This window comes from Rutilus rutilus, assembly GCF_951802725.1.
Source record: "Rutilus rutilus genome assembly, chromosome: 3".
Classification (NCBI taxonomy): Eukaryota; Metazoa; Chordata; class Actinopteri; order Cypriniformes; family Leuciscidae; genus Rutilus; species Rutilus rutilus.
The window spans coordinates 16,307,776-16,328,229 of record NC_140211.1 but is presented as its reverse complement, the minus strand read 5'-3'; the positions used below and the strand labels follow the sequence as shown (position 1 = coordinate 16,328,229).

General features: G+C 37.3%; 3 protein-coding genes across 4 annotated transcripts in view; all 3 read left to right on the top strand.

Moving 5' to 3' along the window:
- Nucleotides 1–3,970: 3,970 nt before the first annotated feature.
- snrpa1 (small nuclear ribonucleoprotein polypeptide A') lies at nt 3,971–9,294 on the top strand. The gene is made up of 9 exons (XM_084403559.1): nt 3,971–4,271; nt 4,386–4,533; nt 4,786–4,864; nt 4,964–5,010; nt 5,111–5,213; nt 6,995–7,074; nt 7,384–7,456; nt 8,644–8,737; nt 9,024–9,294. The coding sequence occupies exons 1-9, from the start codon at nt 4,190–4,192 to the stop codon at nt 9,176–9,178; spliced, it is 861 nt and encodes a 286-aa protein (XP_084259685.1). The 5' UTR covers nt 3,971–4,189; the 3' UTR covers nt 9,179–9,294.
- A 440-nt stretch (nt 9,295–9,734) lies between these two features.
- On the top strand, nt 9,735–14,192 carry selenos (selenoprotein S). Of its 2 annotated transcripts, none has more exons than XM_084405338.1 (6): nt 9,735–9,968; nt 10,938–11,069; nt 11,161–11,267; nt 11,516–11,605; nt 11,681–11,753; nt 13,329–14,192. In XM_084405338.1, the coding sequence occupies exons 1-6, from the start codon at nt 9,890–9,892 to the stop codon at nt 13,406–13,408; spliced, it is 561 nt and encodes a 186-aa protein (XP_084261464.1). In that variant the 5' UTR covers nt 9,735–9,889; the 3' UTR covers nt 13,409–14,192. The 2 variants fall into 2 exon arrangements, with proteins under 2 accessions (XP_084261464.1, XP_084261465.1); XM_084405339.1 differs by having other exon boundaries at nt 9,740–9,968; nt 11,684–11,753.
- Nucleotides 14,193–15,505: 1,313 nt separating this feature from the next.
- chsy1 (chondroitin sulfate synthase 1) overlaps nt 15,506–20,454 on the top strand; it is a 60,313-nt gene continuing 55,364 nt past the window's right edge. The window contains exons 1-2 of the mRNA XM_084404700.1: nt 15,506–16,197; nt 19,619–20,114. Of these exons, the coding sequence (XP_084260826.1) occupies nt 15,887–16,197; nt 19,619–20,114 (807 nt within the window). The 5' untranslated portion in view covers nt 15,506–15,886. The remainder of the gene's footprint in view (nt 16,198–19,618; nt 20,115–20,454) is intronic.

The following is a 20,454-nucleotide window of genomic DNA, read 5'->3' as shown; positions in this document are numbered from 1 at the left end:
CAGAATAAACAATCAGAAATTGTAATCTTGAGATAAATACAGCTTAAATTAAAGGTACATTTTTGTATCTGTAAGCTTGAAGACTGCTGAAATAAGCTAACTATTAAAAAGAAAAGCTGAACATTACTTCACAAATAATAAAAATGGTTTAAATTGTTACTGGCATTTGGACAGCTGTGAGACAGGAACCTCAGGAACAGAGTGGCCATGATGGAAAAAACAAAAAGAGGCAACCAAAAGAAGTATGTGCACATCCCTCCGGAAGCAGTGCCGCCCGACGCAAATACAGCTCCCTCAAACCAAGGTGCAAGACGCTACACAAGGCTTGCTCGCCCCGCAAGACGCAAAGGCGAGTGGAGGGATAGAAGCGTCGCCCATCGCAGCCCACAAGACGCCAAGCTGCTTGAGAGACGCCAACCGGAGTGGCCTTATGCAACGACCTGAACGAAACAGAAAAAAAAGAAAAGATTTGACTTGGAAAATTCTTCCGATGAGAAAATGTATTATTTTTTAGACGATTTTAGGTTTCACTACCTCAAACCAGTTGTGGGATAGGATTAGCCCCAGAACAAGTCGTCGACTTGGTTTGTCTTACAGGAGAGCGCTGAGCAGATGACAGCATTCTGTACAGGAAGACGAGAGGGATGTCTGATTTTTACCTCAAACTTTACATCTGCTCCATTTGATCATGTTATGATTCAAATTATTCATTCTAGATCTCCCCCGTTGACAGGTTGGGTTTGGACCAGCGCTTCCATTTCAGCATCATCTCTAGGGAAATGTCCACACAACATCAGGAACATCAGAACCCCTAGTGACCATGCCTGTCTGCCATAGTACATCCCCCTGACATGGGACTCTGGAGGACAGTACGCTGCAATGCCTGGAGGAAATATGTAGACAAAACCAGAGGTTTGCATTAACGCAACATGATTTTTTTGTATCCATTAGCACAAAATAAACTAATTCTATAATACATACCAGAGTATGACCTGAATGAACTCCTCAGCATGAGCCAACCAGCTTGACTTCGGATGTCTCGCTGTTTATCAGTAGGTTATCCAGTTTAATGTCACGGTGGAGTATTCCACGAAGGCAGCACATGTTCGCAGCGTGAGCCGCCTGCCTCATGAACTGTACCAGATTCTCACAGGGAGAGGGACAGTCAAGGACCATAATGTGGTCAGGGTCAGGGTGGTCCTGCCAGTCCAGCAGGCACGCTGGGACCTTTATTCACCAGGCTACAATACAGACTGTTTTCATCATCATTAGATAGAGGTGATTTCCCAAATAGTGATTTGTTATTCAATTTGTCTGTGATTGAAGTTAATATGAGATGTTGTATATTGATTATGTAGTGTAATGTACTTACAAGTTACAATTAATAAACATTTCATGTCATATTTTCAAAGCCACCATGAAAAAATTAAAAAAGATACAGTAAGAGGACTTGGAGTAAATGATGACAATAAGACAGGCTGTTACTTACTTAAAGATCATCATTCAAACGTCTCCCTTCGTACACCACACCGAAACCACCTTGTCCCAGCCTGTTTCATGTCTGTTTTTCCTCCTTAGAACAAAAAGGTGTTATATAAAGCAGAACATCCAAGCCTCTCTTTTCTATACACTCAGTGACCACAGCTGTCAAGTAATGCAAGATTTTAACATATTTGTCAATTTCTAAGCTGTCGTATGACTTCAGATCAATTTAGAATATAGTGTGTCCTTTTTGAAGCATTACAGCTGGTCCTCATCCTTTCATTTCACAGAAGAAAATTATACAGGTTTGGAACAATGTGAGGGTGAGTAAATGGGACATTTTCATTCTTGAATAAAACCCATCCTGATTTTACACTCATCAGGTAAAGTGTGTTTGCAGGGCAAATCGTGCTCCATATCAGTGACATCCAAACCTGTCCAATGTTCCACCCCGTTGCTCTTCTTTCACTCCGTTCTTTGAAGATGGCTCTCCTTGATCATACAGGGTTATAGAACTGGACCAGGAACAGGAATTTGCTTACATACAATTATTATTATTATTTTTAGCAGGATGCCATACATGTTCTGTTATAAATGCAGAGGTGTGTTGCGATTTCAGCCAGGCATGTCTTTTAAAAGGATTGCTAATTTAAAATGTATTGCTAGTAAATTGCATGGACACAGGCAGTGGTGGACGAAGTACAGAAAATCAAGTAGGCCTACTTGAGAAAAAGTACATACCTTAATAAAATATTACTTGAGTAAAAGTGCAATTTTACTTGAGTAAAAGTATATAATCCTTCTGCTCAAAATACCTAGGGAAGTGGGAATTGCTGGGTCATCATCATTATTAATTATTATTTATGTATTGTCAAGTAGCCAGCACAAGTCATAAGGAAAATTCGTGGATGCAGATGCATGCTAATATGTAGGCCTAATGTGTTTTGACAAACAATAAAAACAGATGTCTAAAGGGATAAATGCATAACATTTAAAGGCTGCTACATCATTTGAAACTGCGACGGTAGTGGGGAAAATGCAAGTGCAATGAGTTATTTTAATGTTTTTTTGTGTCTTCTTTTTACTTAAAATCTACAACGTAGAGAGATAGAATGAATAGAATGAGGCATTTATATAGCGCTTTCATATGTACTACTGTACACCCAAAGCGCTTTACAATCATGTCAGGGGATCTCTCCTCAACCACCACCAGAGATGGTGATATGGACATGCCCGCATTCATTCAAGCATTACAGCTCAGCCTTTTACAACATATTTAGTTCACAAACAACTGACAGTTGTGACCTAAAGATGAGTTTCATACAAGTATCGATCCAAAAATTCGGCATTTGTAACTTACTTTTAGCGCCATCGGTCGCACGTGCACTCAAGTTCTGAGGATCTCCCGGTTCTAGGCTCATTTTTAGTCAAATTTGTACAGTCATTCACTAGAGACTCGCTCTAAAACCTATCATTAAATCAGTGAGAAGTGAAAAGCTGCAATCGGATCAGTACAATATGCGAATGAATAATTTGGTGCGATTTGAGAACCGATTTAACAGGATCATTGAAAAGAATCAATGAATCGGACACTATTACGTCTCGGAGCACGTGACGTTTAACGTTATTCCATTTCAAAATATTTTTTATTAAATGTAGCAGTAAAAATTACGATATTATGCTTTGGAATGTAGTGAAGAAAAAGTAAATGTTTCTCAAAATAAAAATACTCCAGTAAAGTACATACTTGAAAAATGTACTAAGTCTACGTAACAGCGTAAACTGTCCACTGGGCACACTCACAGTAGTATGCATTGGATTAATTTAAAAGTGTAATTTTAAAGTAGAAATACTGAAATATTTTCTTATAAAACACACTCCAATAATCTTTGTTTTATTTAACATGGGTTTTCTTTGGATAATTTGATTCAGTTTGTTAGTGAGTAAATTTAATTTGACATAATCTGCAGTCATAAATTACTGTGCATTGTGTGACAGTGAAATGAATAGTGCATGCATACAGATGCAGCACCTTATATATTGCATTTATCCAATGTTTTTAAATTCAGTACTAAGTATTATCAATATAAAATAATCTAATTTAGTTCACTATTAGGCTACATATTATTTAGCCTACCTTTTTTATTTGTACTTAATGATACTGTAATGTTCTTTGCTGTTTTTAATACATTTTTAGTATTCTAGTAAATAATGTAGGCCAATAGTCAAATAAAAATTTTTAATTTTATGGAAGAAAAGTGAGTCAATTTTATTTTAACTCTCCTTTCATAATGTGTGGCTACAACAGAAAAGGGTCTATTAAAGTTATTCATGTTTTCTATTTGTAAGGCTACAGGGTGAAAGATTTAACACAAAGTGTGCACACCCAACGGGCAAACAGCTCAATAAGGGTGATCAGACAAAGCTGACATACCCCAGCTGCAAAAAATAGACAAATATTTATTTCATGTTCTCGCCACATCAGACTCTTCATCAGAATCAGAATCATTGTTGGCAGTGGCGCATCTCTCCTCCAGTCCGCCTGGTGGCGCTGTGGCTTCCTTCCTAACCCAGAGTTTGTTTCGAGAAGAACAAAACAGACGCTTCCGTTTGGCGGCAGCGTGTGTGAGCGTAATACGTGCTAAATAAACTTTGGATCAAACACATCTCTTATTGATCAGACTCATTGTTTCTTTCAGCGGCTGACATGGTGAAGCTAACGGCAGAATTAATCGAGCAGGCGGCGCAGTACACGAACCCTGTGCGGGACAGAGAGCTCGACCTGCGCGGTAAGCGAAGCACCTTCATTAAAACCCGTTTAAGCGCATCATTCATATGTGAAATGTGAATCAACGATTTATGCGCGTTAGTCTAAAATCAACTGCTCTTGTGTTTGTTATAAGGCTATAAGATCCCTGTGCTGGAGAATCTGGGCGCCACACTCGATCAGTTTGATACCGTTGATCTGTCCGATAATGAGATCAGAAAACTGGATGGGTTTCCACTGCTGAAGAGACTCAAAACACTCCTGATGAACAACAACAGGATCTGGTGAGAGAATCAGACGGATATTTATTATGAGACAACACTATGCACCTGTATATGTACTGAGGGCAGTTCTCCAGAGCAATGATGCATGATGGTTTTAAAATGAACACCAAGACCGTCTGATTATTAAAAAATCATTGCATTAGTTTAAAGTCGTATCTTCATTTCTTTGCATCATATCATGTGCTTGAAAAGCAGAGAAGATTTTCGTTTGTTTCCCTACAATGTTTGGTGTTTCTGTCTCGCTTATTGCAGCCGTATTGGAGAGAACATGGAGCAGGCTTTACCAAACCTGAAGGAGCTCATTCTCACAAGCAACAACATTCAAGAGCTGGTGAGTTCAGCTATAGCTGTGCCTTTATGCACATTAATTCATATTTGAAGTTTTGTTTCATTGAATTTTGTACTAATGGTTGTTTTTGGTGCTCAACAGGGTGATTTGGATCCCCTTGCGACAGTGAAATCGTTGTCCCTGCTCAGGTACCGGCTGAATAAGCTTCTTTTCTTTTTACACCCAAATGTTTTAATGTTTTAACTTCAGATCATCATTTGAACTGTTTTTTGTGTTCCTCTTCTGTAGTCTCCTCAGGAATCCAGTTACCAACAAGAAACATTATAGGTTATATGTCATCAATAAAATCCCACAGATCCGTGTTCTGGACTTCCAGAAGGTGAAACTGAAGGTATGATTAAACCACAATGCGTTGTCTTTTATTTTAACTACACTAACGTTCAAAATAAGAAATGTTTTTATTCAGCAAGGATGCATTATATTGATCAAAAGCGATAGTAAGGACATTTATAATGTTACAAAAGATTTGTTTCAAATAAATACTGTTCTTTTGACCTTTCTATTCATTAAAGAATCCTAAAAAACAATGTCACAGATTCCACAAAAATATATAAGAATATATAATAAATGTTTCTTGAGCAGCAAATCAGCCTATTAGAATGATTTCTGAAGGATCGTGTGACTGAAAACGAGTAATGATGCTATATTAATGCAGATTTGCCATCGCAGGAATAAATTACATTTTTAAATATTCTAGTAAAAAAATTAAATTGTATGAACAGAATATTACAGATTTTACTGAATTTTTGATCAAATAAATGCATCCTTGGTTACCAGAAGAGATTTCTTTCAGAAACATTTAAAAATCTCTCCAAAACTTTTGAACTGTAGTGTACATTATGCTTTAAAAAATAATGTCAGTGGACAATTTTGTTGTTGTGCAATTCGTTTTTGGCAATGTCATGTTTAGGACCATTATTTATTGATTTCTTTTCTACTATCAGGTCTCTAGAATAAATAATTATGGATCAGTATTAGTGAGAGATAAATGTTGTTAGATATCTGTGATGCAAATACACTTTTAGTTTTACTTTCTAAAACTATTAATTATTTTCTAATAATTGTTTTGTGCACATTGTACAGTCTTTGTCATTGATAAAATGCATACTGCTTCCTTTTGGACAGATTATTTCAGGAAGATTTCACACACAAAATTTAGTTGTCTGTTTATTTATCAGTGTGTTAACAGCCTGGGCCCTGTTCTTCACACACCGATTAGTACATCCGACATGACTTTTTTTTAGGGCTGCACGATTTGGGGAAAATGTCATATTGCGATTGCAATATGCGATATAATAAATAAATGGTTTCATGAGTCAACCTGCTCGGTTCTCAAGGAAAATAAATGCACACACAGATTAGTGATAATCTGCCTAAAGAAAAAAGTTCTTTAGTCAAGAGCAGTGAGTGTTTTTCTCTGTTCCCTTTGTTCTTTGATTAACTTTAGCGACAGATATAATTAGTGGCTACTGTGTACTGTCCCTTTAAGACCAGCCGCTGCTGTCAGAGACGCGGACCTCACACGCCTCATTCTCTCATGAGTCACAACTCTTCACGTTCATCATAAGACTACTCTTATGTTCTGAAGATACTTGACAAATATACATTTTGGCATAATTGTGTGTGTTATTGTTTGTTCAAGCTCGAAAGAGAGCTGTATTCTGGCATGCTGTTTTGTGTGCACGCACTATATTAGCGCGAGTCTTTCTGTGTGTCACAGGCAGCGCGTTCATTTTTGTCTTATCGCGCATGAATGGTTTAAAAGCATTTGCATGAATAAGAGCGGGATCATGAAACACTAGCCAAAGGATGCCAAAAATTAACAGATGCTGCGTTAACAGCGCTAATTTATTTAATATAAAATCGCAGCATTTTGCGTCATATAATCGTGTACGTAGGCTTGACATCGCGATTGCGATATCATTAATCGTGCAGCACTACTTTTTATAATTCCCTCTGGCTAATTTGTTCCTTTAAACACATATTCAGATTGAATTGGCTCGATCGAGTTGTCTGTGATAATTCAGCATTGCACGTGTGAAGAACGGGGCTGTTGTCCATGTCATGGTCTGTTGTGAATGTTTGCTTGAACTCTCTGCTGTATCACCATAGGAACGTCAGGAGGCTGAAAAAATGTTCAAAGGCAAACGAGGTGCTCAGCTTGCAAAGGATATTGCCAAGCGAACCAAAACGTAAGATGAAACTCCTTGATCAAGCTCAGCTCTCCCGAATTACTGGACTGTGGAAGTTATGAGTTACTCGGCATCTCGGAGAATGAATATTGACCCTGAATTGGCTGTTAAAAGATACATTTCCATGTTAAACTTCAGCAGTGTTTCTCAGGGGAGCTGGCGCAAGGCTTTTGTCTTGTATCAGTTTATTCATATTGATAAGATACTGAAGATACTACACTCTTGATTGTGGGAACTGGTTGAAAGGCTGCAGAGGCAATCTTCAACATGTTCACTTTGTCTGAACCCCAAATTTACTCTTGCTCTCAGGTTTACTCCAGGAGCAGGACTTCAGACTGAGAAGAAAATGGGACCGTCTGCTGCAGATGTTGAAGCCATAAAGGTATGGAAGAACCGGATTACCGCACCCACATATGCACATACACACCAGAGGATGCATTTGAAATATGTGATGGACTGGGCTGTAACTTTTCTGTCATGGTAAATGTCAAAAGTGCATTATTGTAAAGCGAGAGAGCGCATCCATGTAATGCGCCAGCACAAATCTTCGATCGTGGGCGGATATCACACTTGCACAAAACTGGATGTGCGCTCTCAAATATATCTCAAAAATACAGTGGTCTCATGGCTCTGCTCTCGCTCAGATATTGCTTGTGCACAAACTTTGTCCCGTGCATTTGCGAATACGTGCTCTTTCTCTTTTCTTCTCTCTTGGATTTAATGTTGCCAGAAGCTTTCACCTATTCGATTTCCAAGACTGACCGATGAAATAACATGGTGTACTTTTAAACTGTAAAGAAATGAAGAGTCCATCTTTGTATGTCGAATAATTCCACATGGAATACAAATTAAATGTGATAGCATTTTCAAGCTGTTTTTAGTCAGCTAGTTCTCTATGTATTTTTTATCATTTAATTTGAGTTAAGTGATTATTGTAAATGGGTATACATTAAATTTATTTTATTTAGCACATTTTGGGTTGGGGTGGTGGAGCGGCGACTGCTACTGTGTATACACACACACACACACTCACTATTTTATGATCAGTAAGACTTTGGTTTTGGAGTCTCTTTTGCTCAACAAGGCTCAGCAATTTTTTTGATCGGAAATATGTTAAAAAACAGTAATATTTTGAAATAAAATTTAAATTTAAAATGACTACTTCCTATTTGAATATATTTTAAAATGCATTTTATTCCTGTGATGCAAAGCTGAATTTTCAGCATCATTACTAAATCATTCTAATATGCTGATTTCCTGCTCAAGAAACATTTCGGATTATTTTAAAGTTTGATTTTTATTTTTAATTTTTAATTTTTTTTTTTTTTATGTGGAAAGTGTTATGCATTTTTTTTTTTTTTTTTTTTTTTTCAGGATGCGTAGAAAGTTCAAAAGAACAGCATTTATTTCAAATGAAACTCTTTTGTAACTTTATAAATGTCTTTACTACTTTTAATCAGTGTGATGTGTTTTTGCTGAATAAATATTACTCAAATGTATTAATGTATCATTCATATAGGCTGATGTCCTGATATAATGCATCTCTTTGTAAATGTTGTTTGCATGTAGAATGCGATCGCTAATGCCACATCACTGGCTGAAGTTGAACGGTTGAAGGGGCTTCTCCAGTCAGGACAGATCCCAGGACGAGAGCTGAGATCAGGTATTATTTTGTAATACACATGTATACATAAACATTATTCAGTAATCACAAATGAATGGGAAACCGCTTTCAGTCATTGGTGAATGAGTGGGGAACCCTGAGAGTACCGGTAGTCCACTTTAGGTTTGTAACCCTGATGCTTCTACAACTCCTTGAAGAAAATGTATTGGTCACTGAGGCTGCATTTTGTACAATCAAACAACATTGAAATAAATAATAGGACATACTCTGCTTTTAAGAACTAAAAAAGATCAAGCTTCTCATCAGTCTGTTTTCCCTTTTTCAGGAGCAGCTAACATGGTAGAGGAGGAAGAGGAGGAGGAGGAGGAGATCCAGGAAGAGATGCAGGAATCAGTCCCCATGCATGAGAACATGCAGGACATTGGAGAAAACGGAGATGAGGATGACATGCAGGAAGATATGCATGTTAATGGATCATAGTTCTTTTCGTTCAGAATCATTAATGCTTTGTTTTAATGCTGTTTGACAGCACTTGTTTTGATAAGTGTTTTTTTTGTTGTGTAAATTAAACTACATTAAACTTGTTTTTTAATGAACAGTGAGTCTTTCTTTGTGTATATCTGAACCTGGTTTGTGAATCATCCTCAGACTAGAAACGAAGTTTGTTCCATAATGTTGAAAACTTTTCGAACTCAAGTTCTAAATGCACAGCACATTTCTTACCCAATTATTGGCCACACATTTTGTAAACGCTTAGAGAAAGATCATCAATCTCATTTATAACAGGGTATATTTTAGATACCAAGTGTATAAAATATCACTTGGAAAATCTGTAGTTTCTGTTGTTACATTGTTTTTTTTCTACTGTGCAGTTAAAATATTTATTTACTCATTTAACTCCTAGTATGGTGCAGTTACAATATTTATTTACTTAACTCCAATTTAAAGGGCGGGATTTCAAACAAGCAATGCTATAATCGAGTTTTTTTTTTTTTTTTTTGCCTTGATTTGTCTCAGTTGGGCCCCCGTAAAGGCCACGTCATCTTAAAGCTGATTGGCTGTCTTGTGGTTGCGGAAGTGAGTCGGTGTGTTGTAGCAGGGTAGCTTGAGTGGAATTGAACGGGATGAACATGAGATAATTATTATATATTCTCATACCAAAATCATAAAACATCTTTAAAGCGTTTTAATATGGAGGCAGAGGGTGATGCGCATGTCCAAAATGAAGATGTTCCTCCAAACCAGGATCTGAGTTTTCTGCAGTCTTCTGGTATGTAAACATGAGCCGGAGCTTCAGTTCATTGGCGTTTACTGACCTTTTATCATTTATCATGAGTGTAATATTAGAAAAATCCGTTTGATTGATATCGAATCCGTGACTATGGGTTATAAAAGGACTCGATTTGACATTTTGGAGTGATGCGGATCTTATCAAGTAATGACTAGGACAGAATGATATAACGTTAGGTCAATACGATTAGTGACATTTTATAGGCTACAGTATACAAGTCAATAAGATGCATCACTTATGCTTTAATGTGAGTTTTAATAAGCCATTAACACACATACAGTAACAATCCTCTTTTTGTGAAATGTTTTGCTTGAAAGGTGTAGGCTAATTATTTAAGTAAGACTTAATGCAATAGAAATTTAAATAAAGATGTGAAAATTAAGCACATTTTATACTTTTAATTTTAAAGTATAAACTTGTGTTTTTGTTTAAACATACATTATATTTTGTAGTATTTATAGTAAAGTGCATAAATCATATAAGATAATAATTAAAGTTTCACAGATTTCAAATTGTCTGAATGTTTTTTTTTTATTCTTCTTAATGTTGTTACCTATACAATTAACAGAAATGAAAAATAATTAGCTGATGATGATTACTACTATTATTATTATTAATTTGTCTTTTATTATTTTCTTTATTATATTTATTTAAAAACAGATGTCAACTAATGGTTTTGAACATTTATACTTTTGCCATTCCTAAAAATAAGATATATATTATTCATATAATATTAAAGCTTCATGACATTTGAGTATTTTGAATGTTTCAAAATGAAATGGAATGTTTATGCTAGGCCTATATATTAAAGTTGTAGCCTATATAGATACTTTTAACAATAATCATATGGTCGATTGTATTGCAGACTTTTTAAACATACTTTTGGAAAGTGCTTATGGTCTTTGCGGTGTCTGGAATGTCATTGTCAACTTTATCTTTTTTCAACAGTTTTTTCGATCCTGTCTGAATATGGCTGGTATCTGGTGTTCCTGTGTATGGGAGTATTTCTGCTCATCCAGCATCTCCGCAAGAACAGACCCAGAGACAATCAGAGCTCGTCTGTCTCAGTCGTGAACCAAGGTCAGAACCAACGCTGTCTGCTGTCTGGAAACTGACATGCCTTGAAAGTATTTTAGGTATTAAGAGGTGTGTGTGTGTGTGGCATTTGCAGACCCCAGATCTGTGGTGCAGCGTCAGGAGGCTCTGGAGGCGTCGCGCCGCAAAATGCAAGAAGAGCAGGACGCCAGAGCTGCAGAATTCAAAGAGAAGCAGCAGAGGGTGAGTGTCATGTGGTGACGTGATCAGACAGGACGGACATTCGGTTTGCAGTATTCAATTCACATTTAGTTGTATAGCGCTTTTCACAATACATATTGTTTCAAAGCAGCTTTACAGAAAATGCATGTCTACATTACAATTTAGAGTGATCTATTATCAGAGGTGACTGTGTCCAAGTTATGTATTTCAGAAATGTACATATACAAATCATCACACAATATTCATGCCGGTTCTTCTGTTCTCTTTAGCTTGAGGAGGAAAAGAGAAGACAGAAAATCGAGATGTGGGAAAGTATGAAGGAAGGAAAGAGTTATAAAGGAAATGCAAAAGTTGCACAGGTAAGACTTCTGGGACGAATCTCTCTAGGCCTCAGGTGTCAGGTGGTGCATTTACATATTATTTCTTCTTTCCAGCAGAACACTGAAGAAGCCCCTTCCTCCAGCTCACTGAGACCAAGGACAGACAAAAAGCCTCTTCGTCACACTGGTATGCAGCATATTCATAATTTTACATTTTTTTCTTATGATTCAAAGAATACTTTACTCAATTTAAACATTTTTGGGTCTTTATTTCTATAACTATCCAAAATACTAATTATAAAAAATTGAATAAAACACAGTAAAAATGAAATGTAAAGTAAATGTGCTTTATTTTCCACTTTTTTTTTTTTACATGTACTTTGTAAATTATTATTATTATTATAAGTCTTATTCGTTTATTTCCTTAAACATGGACTAATCAACTAAATGTTAACATTTGTAGTTTTAAACATTCCTTAAAATAAGTAAATGTATATAAGCTTCATGACTATTTGAATGTTTCATAGTGTAATATGTTATTAAGTTAAGTTGTTACTGATTCTAACAACAATGTTCAATCAGATTATTTAACATACTTTCAGAAAGTGCATACAGAATGTTTTTTGGGTTTTTTTGAGTGCACTAACCCAAAAAATTAACCCATTTTCAGAATAGACCAAGGGACAGGGGAAATTATCCAGGTAATCAATATTGCAATTATATTTAGACATTAAGGGGATAGTTACTATTACCCTAAAATGAAAATTAAGTCATCATTTACTCACCCTGGTGACATTAGACATTATTATATTGTTGTTTAAAAGTATTTTCGTGACTTTATTTTTACTGTATAGTTCTTTATTTTGCATTGTTATACAAATAAAGTTAAATTATGAAAAATAAAGCAATTTTTCACTATATATATATATCTTTTCTATGTGTTTTGCTAAATATATAGCTGTTTTATATATAGCTATAGCTTTTAAAAGTAATGCATTACAATATTGTGTATAAATAAAAGTAACAAATTAAGTTACTTAGTTGTTACATTACTTTTTTCATCTGGGCTCGGCTTGCTTGTTTTGTTTAAAAAAAAAAAAAAAAAAAAACGAAAGTCCTATTTTTGGCAAATGGAAAGGCCCTTTCACAGAAGTGAAATGAATAATCCTCAGGCTGAAGGAAATGCAAATTCGTACAGTTAGTGTTCAGCTGTGCTGCCATTCTAGATTGGAGAAGAATAGGATGGAGAAGAAAGATCAATACTCTTTAGGCTGTGTCCGAAATCGCCCCCATACCCTTAGATAGGTTTACATTTGTAGTGGTGTCCGAAACCATAGTGGATTTTATCGAGCGCACGTATTCAATCCCATAATGGACCCCAATAACGAATGTACAACTGATGTACGCTCAACGGATAGAGAATCTCAACATGGGGACAGAAGAGCCATCAGTCTATAAATGGGAAAGCGAAGTAGCTAGTGTTACTTGTGTTGTTGTAAATTTAAAAGTAATGCATTACACGTTACATTAAAAAAGTAATCTGATTACATGACTCCTGTTATTTTTAATGCGCTACCCCCAACACTGTTCATACTGTTGTTTACGCTTTCTCTGACAAGCAGATGCGACGCGACCTGTTTTTCTGTTTGTTCATGCAACGTTCATCATTAAGCCCATTATCCTGGTTGAGGCTCGAGAACTGTCGCTGAGTCTTGTTATTCATGTTGTTGTTTATATGATTTGCTGTCTGTTTGTATTGTAGGGTACAGTCCTTTGTCTGGAGATGGAGGAGGAACGTGCGCCTGGAGACCCGGCAGGAGAGGACCGTCTGCTGGTGGATGAGGTTAAAGGTCGTCAGATTAACCTCTGACCCTTTGACACTCCCCCATAGGAACACATAAATATTAACTGAATAAGGCTGTCAGCACTCATCATAGGACAATAGCAAAGATGGTTATTAAGGATCTTCATAGGTCTTCACTTTTTTCTGGTTACAGGCTGCATTGTCTAACTTTTGGTCTCACCATCATATCGTTCCAATCCTGTATGCTGTTATTTTTTCCAATCAATTAGTTCTATCTTATGAAATCTAGTGCACTGGTTAAATTGAATTTTTTTTGTAGTTCCTTTTTGAGCTGCATGAGGATTGTGCTTTTGTGTTTCACAATAACAGCATTTGCAGTCAGAATTTTTTTTTTTTGTTACATATTTTTTTCTTGAATTGCACATTATGATTAAGAAACTATTGCCTATTTGTCTGATTGACAGCTTCTAATGACGCCTCCTCATCAAAGGTATTAATACTCCTGGGGCAGGCTGATGATTTTCAGTAATGAAATGTGTTCCTGTTTTTAGCTTTTGCACTTACGAAGGCTGTGCTAAATGAACACCTAGAGAGAGTAAATAAAAATGCAAAGTGCTACATTTATATCATTTGAAGTGGTTGTATTCTGTTATAAAAATTAGGAATTGGCGTATTATGACAGATCCATCAATGCAGTTGTTAGTGATGTTAAATAGCAGCCTACGTGGTGTGGGGTCTTTGGTGTTTTCGAAAGCATTTGTTTAGGAATGACGTGTCAAAGTCATTGTGAGCTTTTCAGAATTAAAATGCATACTTACTCAACGTTTGTCTATGTCGTATTTATCAGGACAGCAAATGCCACGTTTTAGGGCCATCAAAGTACAATTCACACTTTTTAACAGGTTGAAAAGTTTTTTTCAGGACACAGGAAAGTCAAACACTAAGAGAACATATATATTTGTGTTAAACACTGTGATTAGAGAAAGGGAAAACATATGCGTAATAAATAAACCTATTTTTTTCTAAACGAATTGCGTATTGCTAGTAGTTAATATTAGAAGTTAGTTCGTAAATAGGGACCTGGCCGAAAAACAACACACATCGTGGTGAGATTATTCAAATTCACACTTTATGTCCAGACCAGTTAGTTATGATATTGAGATTAAAAAAAAAATAGTTTTTTGAATTATATTGCCCATATACGCTGAGACAGGAAAATACCATAGACTGTAAAAAATAGGAAAATACGCAGCAGAAAAGGAAGGACGCGGCTGAATTGCAATTTGTAGTCTCGCGAGGTCACACTTTGTCCACTAGGTGGCGAGATTAGCACGTGGTTTGGTCAGTTATGGAAGGGAGGAATCTTGTTATAAAATTAGAGAATTAAGATTATATTACAGGAAATCATAATATGAAATGTGACTATTAAATAAGAAATATAAATATATAACTAACACCTTGAATTTAAAATATAAAATAAACGTGACAAAATGTTTTTTAATGTATTTTATTGCAACATGCAGTATCCAAATAGTATTATGGTGTGAAACATATATTAAGCCTCACAAATTCCTCAAGACGTGAATGCTAGATTTGTCATTATTTATAATAAATTTGTCACATTATTTATTTTGTAGGCTATAAGTGAAATATACATAAAATTGAAGAAGCAGGAGTTCGCATTTAAGACATCACATATGATGATGAACATCATAATCCAAAATAATTCCAAGAATGATACAATAGCTTTTCTTTCATCCAGTTTTGTAGCCTGTTTTGTATGTAAAATTCTTTATTTATTTTGTTATTCTGACTTAAATCTATTTTAAAGTACTTCTATAATTCTACAAGGAAAACAGCGAAAACTGGCTGCTGGTTAGAAAATTTACATTTAATAAATACATAATATGTCGGTACAAAATTAACGATTTATCAAATAAATCGGTTGTAAAACGTTTGTCTCCTTTACAATAAACACAGTTTAATGTCGAATCTTTCAAAAGAACAATTCACGAGAAAAAGGACGCAACGCTTTTCCCATGCATGAAACGTCATCAGATAACTGTTCTCAGCCAATCGGGAACGAGCTACGGCGCCTCCAGCGTGTCAAAAACCCTTGACGGTTAAGCCGCAGAGACGCGTTTCAGGCACTCGCTCACTCACAATGGCGAGATAGTCGCGAGAACGAGGATGCAGCCGCACTTTAGACAGCAGACCGTTCATTTCCCCTGACTTATCAACAATTCAAGCTCGAGACGACGGAAATACCTTCACGAATCCGATCATGGTTCGCATGGAGCGGATAGCTGGCGATTAGATGGCAGTGGCTGGTGATATATGCGGACTGGAGCGCTGCAACGTACACATAGGCAGTGAACGGTGATCAGCGGCGATCATGCTCGGACCCAAACCCAGTGTTCTGGACGGGACTGCAGCAGCGGCTGGCGTTTAAAATAAAACGAAGGCGAAAAGAAATAAAAGCCCTGACTGATCCGGAGGTTTGAGTTGAAGCTGAAATGGCAGGCAGAAGTCGCAGATCGTGGTTCAGTGTGTTGCTGGGTCTGGTAGTTGGGTTCACACTGGCGTCCAGGCTCATCCTGCCCCGGGCCACTGAGCTGAAGAAAGCGGGTCACAAGCGGCGGGCGAGCGGTGGCACGGGCGGCTGCGGAGGTGGAGGAGGGATGATGATGATGATGAAGAAGGAGTATGGAGGGGTGCTGATGCCCAACACTGAGAAGCCCGCGGTGCCCCAGTCCAACAGTTTTCTGTTCGTGGGCGTCATGACCGCGCAGAAGTACCTGAACAACCGCGCCGTGGCAGCATATAGGTAATTCATCGCGTCCACTTACGAAGAATCACCATGGTAACCGTAGTTCCCGCCCAAATACAGCATAGTTACGACTGTGCAGAAACCGTGCTTGTTACCACCACACATTTATTGTAGTAGTAGTAGCGATAATTTTATGGTATTTTGACTGATTACCAGAGTAAATTATGGTAAGGATAGAGAGAGGTCAGGGTTATGCTGGAGCTATTTTATTTCAGCTATTAGTCATTGGTTTTTGAGGGGCGGGTGGGAGTTATTGGTAATCCAACGCATTCACCGAAAACCGTGACGTACGATAAATCACCACGATAACCGTAGTAATACGGGATCTTCTTCAACAATATATTTATCTCATATTTTACTATATATTTGGCAAATAACATTTGGGGTGGATGGCAGTTACAGGTAATGCGTTCACTTGTATGATAACCGTAGTTTCCGCGGAAGTGTCATAGTTAAATAGTAACAATAATTGGCAACACTTTATTTTACAGTGTCCTTTTTATACGATACATGTAGTTACTGTAGTATTAACTTTAAATTATGCATAATTACATGCAACTAACTAACCCTAACCCTATAGGCCTAGTAAGTACATGTAGTTATTTAATTACTCAGTACTTAAAAGTATATTTACACCGTAACAGGGACACCTTAAAGCAAAGTGTAACCCAATTATTCTATGCTATTTCGGTCGAGACAACAGTTACAATGGTATGGATGGAGAGAGGCCAGGCTTATGCTTTATTTCAGTTGTCTAATCAACATTATATTAAAATACATTCATGTACAAAGAATCTAATAATCATAAAAACGAATACAGGATCTTCTTTAAACAATGTGAAAGCCTTCAGACTCTTTCTCTTATATTTGATGACACTTATGCCAAATACCATTTTACCACAGTTTTGCTGTAGCAAAAAAACAATGGAATTTTGGTGGACACTGAGATTACCATGGTAAATCATAGTAAGGATGAGGAGTGAGAGAACAGGGTTATGCTGAATCGTGTTATTTCATCTGTTGTGTTAGTTCCGCTTGTGGGGTTTTTCTCATTTTTAAATGGCACTTTTGTTTAATAGTAATACCACATTATTATTTTAGGAATAGTATTTGAATGGTACTTGACTATGGTGGTTACCATGGTAATTTGTGTAAGGATGAAGAGGACAGAGTTGTGCTGAAGCAAGCATTTATGTCATACGTTTAATCAGCAGTATTTCCTTGCCAGGTTTTTTTGGGGTGAATTGCCTTGGTGGAAAAGCCAGAGCATCACTGATGTATTTACAATGGCTGATTCTCTTGCTGCTGTATTTCATACAATTAATTCCTTATAGTTCTGCACAGGAGCAATATGAAGATCCAAAGAATCTAGAGAACGTGTTCTCAAAGGGTTGCTAAACTATTATTTCTCCTGGTTTGCAATCTCAGTTATTTAATTGCATTATTTGATTTGCATAAATGCAGGCAAGATTGCTGAATGCTTATTTCGTGCTAGAAAATGAAAAAGGTTGTCTATCAAAGCAAACCTCGGCTGGCTCTTTCTCCTGCTTTCAGTGGTGATATCAGACTGACACCATGGCTGTGTCTGAAATCGCAAACTCTCTTGAGTAGGTTCACTTCACAACCGCTAAAAAAAAAGTATGTTCTGTATAGTATGAGTGTATTCTGGACCTTCGCCATATTGTCATTATCACGTGACCTACCCGTCGCTTCACCTCCATTCACAAATCCTCTCCCGGGATAGGCCTCAGGGGATAGTAAAGTGTCGATCATATGCACACTTCAGAATTTCCCCGGAAGAAATCGGTCACATGTCACATGCATGCCACTATATAGTAGGGAAGTTTGCGCTTTCGGGTGCAGCCCATGTCTTCTTCACTGCAGAAGTGTGCAAAAGGTTAACACTGTATCTTTGGATTCCCCTTCTTTAGTTGCAGAGAACAGGAAGCAGGGTTTTGGTAAAATTAGATTTTGGCAAGAAGAGGGGATATTATCTGAACAAAAACAGTGCAGCCTTTCCACGTGCTGACATGCGGGACACAAGTGTACTTTAGAGACTCGTGCTTGAGTGTCTGGACAGGAATGTTGCAATATTAAATTAAGTGCATCTCTGAAGCTCTGCTGAACTGATTTGGTTGCTGCAAGCGTCCTCCTACACTTCAGGGTCATGGCAGAATGAAGCTTTTGGCATTTTATGCTTGTGTTGAGTGCTGCATTTCGTTTATCTGGTTTCGTTTCACTTGTTTATAGTTAATCAGCTTGGGACTTTTTGTTTTAAAACCATCTGAATCATCCTAACGCTGTTCGTTGCGCAATCTTTTCGTCATTCTGATAATAACTCGAGGCAATGTTATTTACTCAAGTCTTCAGCAGAGCCTCTATATGGCTCTGGTCTTCAGGTGCTCATGTCAATATATTCTGAATAGTGCTGCTTAACCAAGGTTGTTGTTTTTTTAATGATCAATGCCTATATATATATATATATATATATATATATTTTTTTTTTTTTTATGAAAACCTATGAAAAATACTAGGTATTTTTCAACCTAATATGACCGAAGTGAACCGTGTAAATCTCAGAGTGATGTGCGATACTGTGTTCATTTACGCACAAGCAGCTCATGATCCAGGGTTTTCAGTGTCCCGGAGCGGCTCGGTTCGGACTTCTGAAGTGCGTGCTGCTCTCTGCAAGCGCGGAGTTTGATAACGTGCATTTGAAACCGCAACATGCACCAACAGTGTTCACAAAATTGCAATTAGTATTGTTTATAGATCTGTTGTTAACAAAGCTTTGAGGTTTCCTTATGTTTTTTTCCCAAAAATAAAAGCCCTAGTTGAACGTTTGACAGCAAAGAAATGAAGACAGCCATAAATATTACTATTGTAATTTAACATTATTATGCTTAATAATAATACTTAACACTTGTTTGATTTTATGGTACATAATATTATTGTTATATTATTATATTTATTATATTATTGATTTGTTTTATTTTTATTATTTGAAAAATAATACAATTTTAAAATAATAATAATTACTGTTGTTGTTGTTTAGCCATGTTAAATCGGGAAATTGTTTTGTAAATTTTTTGTTCTTGATCACATTCCTGATAATTTAATGATGATCCCTGAAAAACAAGATTTTGGTTTTGATAGGAGGGATAGCTTTTTATTATTATCCATATTTTTTTTTATAATAGTACTTTGAAGCGCCTTTCTGTTTGAGATTATATAGAAAAATAGACCGTACAAAACGGCTCAGTGGCTCAGTTTGCAGCCCAAATAACTATTATATTGTGATATAGGCCTACTTTTAACATGATGTAAGGTTTTGGTCAAACCGCCCACCCCTAGGCCAATTTATTGATCGATCGATCACTAATTTTGAACATATTTCTCCTTATTTTGTGTTATGTAGGACCTGGGCCAAGTCTGTTCCAGGCAAAGTGGAGTTTTTCTCCAGCGAGGGTTCTGACACGACGATCCCAATCCCCATTGTGGCTCTGCAGAACGTGGACGACTCGTACCCTCCTCAGAAGAAGTCCTTCATGATGCTCAAGTACATGCATGACCACTACCTGGACCAGTTCGAGTGGTTCATGCGAGCCGACGACGACGTCTACATCAAAAGCGAGAAGCTGGAGAGCTTTCTGAGGAGTCTGAACAGCAGCGAAGCCATCTTTCTTGGCCAGACGGGCATGGGCGCCCGCGACGAACTGGGCAAGCTGGCCTTGGAACCGGGGGAGAACTTCTGCATGGGCGGCCCTGGCGTCATCATGAGCCGTGAGGTGCTGCGCAGGATGGTGCCCCACATCCGCCAGTGCCTGCAGGAGATGTACACCACCCATGAGGACGTGGAGGTGGGCCGCTGCGTGCGCCGCTTCGCCGGGGTGCAGTGCGTCTGGTCCTATGAGGTAAGACGAGATGAAGTTTGTGGGGCGTAACGTACAATACACCTGGATATGTTTTTTTTTGTGTGTGTGTGTGCGTGTGCATAATTACAGGGCCAAACCATTGTGATCACATGACCAAAGTAGAGTAGGACACCCTTTGCATAATTATTAGTGTCCTATATTTCCTGCAGCTCAGGCTCAAGGTTTATAATGCATATTGTTCGAAAATCAGCCTCTTCATTGAACTCTCAGAGCTGCAATTTTCGGGTACTGAAAATTATAGGTTGGAGCGAAGCAGAAAAGGGCTGCGTTCTTCTTTTCACTATCAAAACTCCCAGGCAGGCTTTGATCCTTCAAAGGA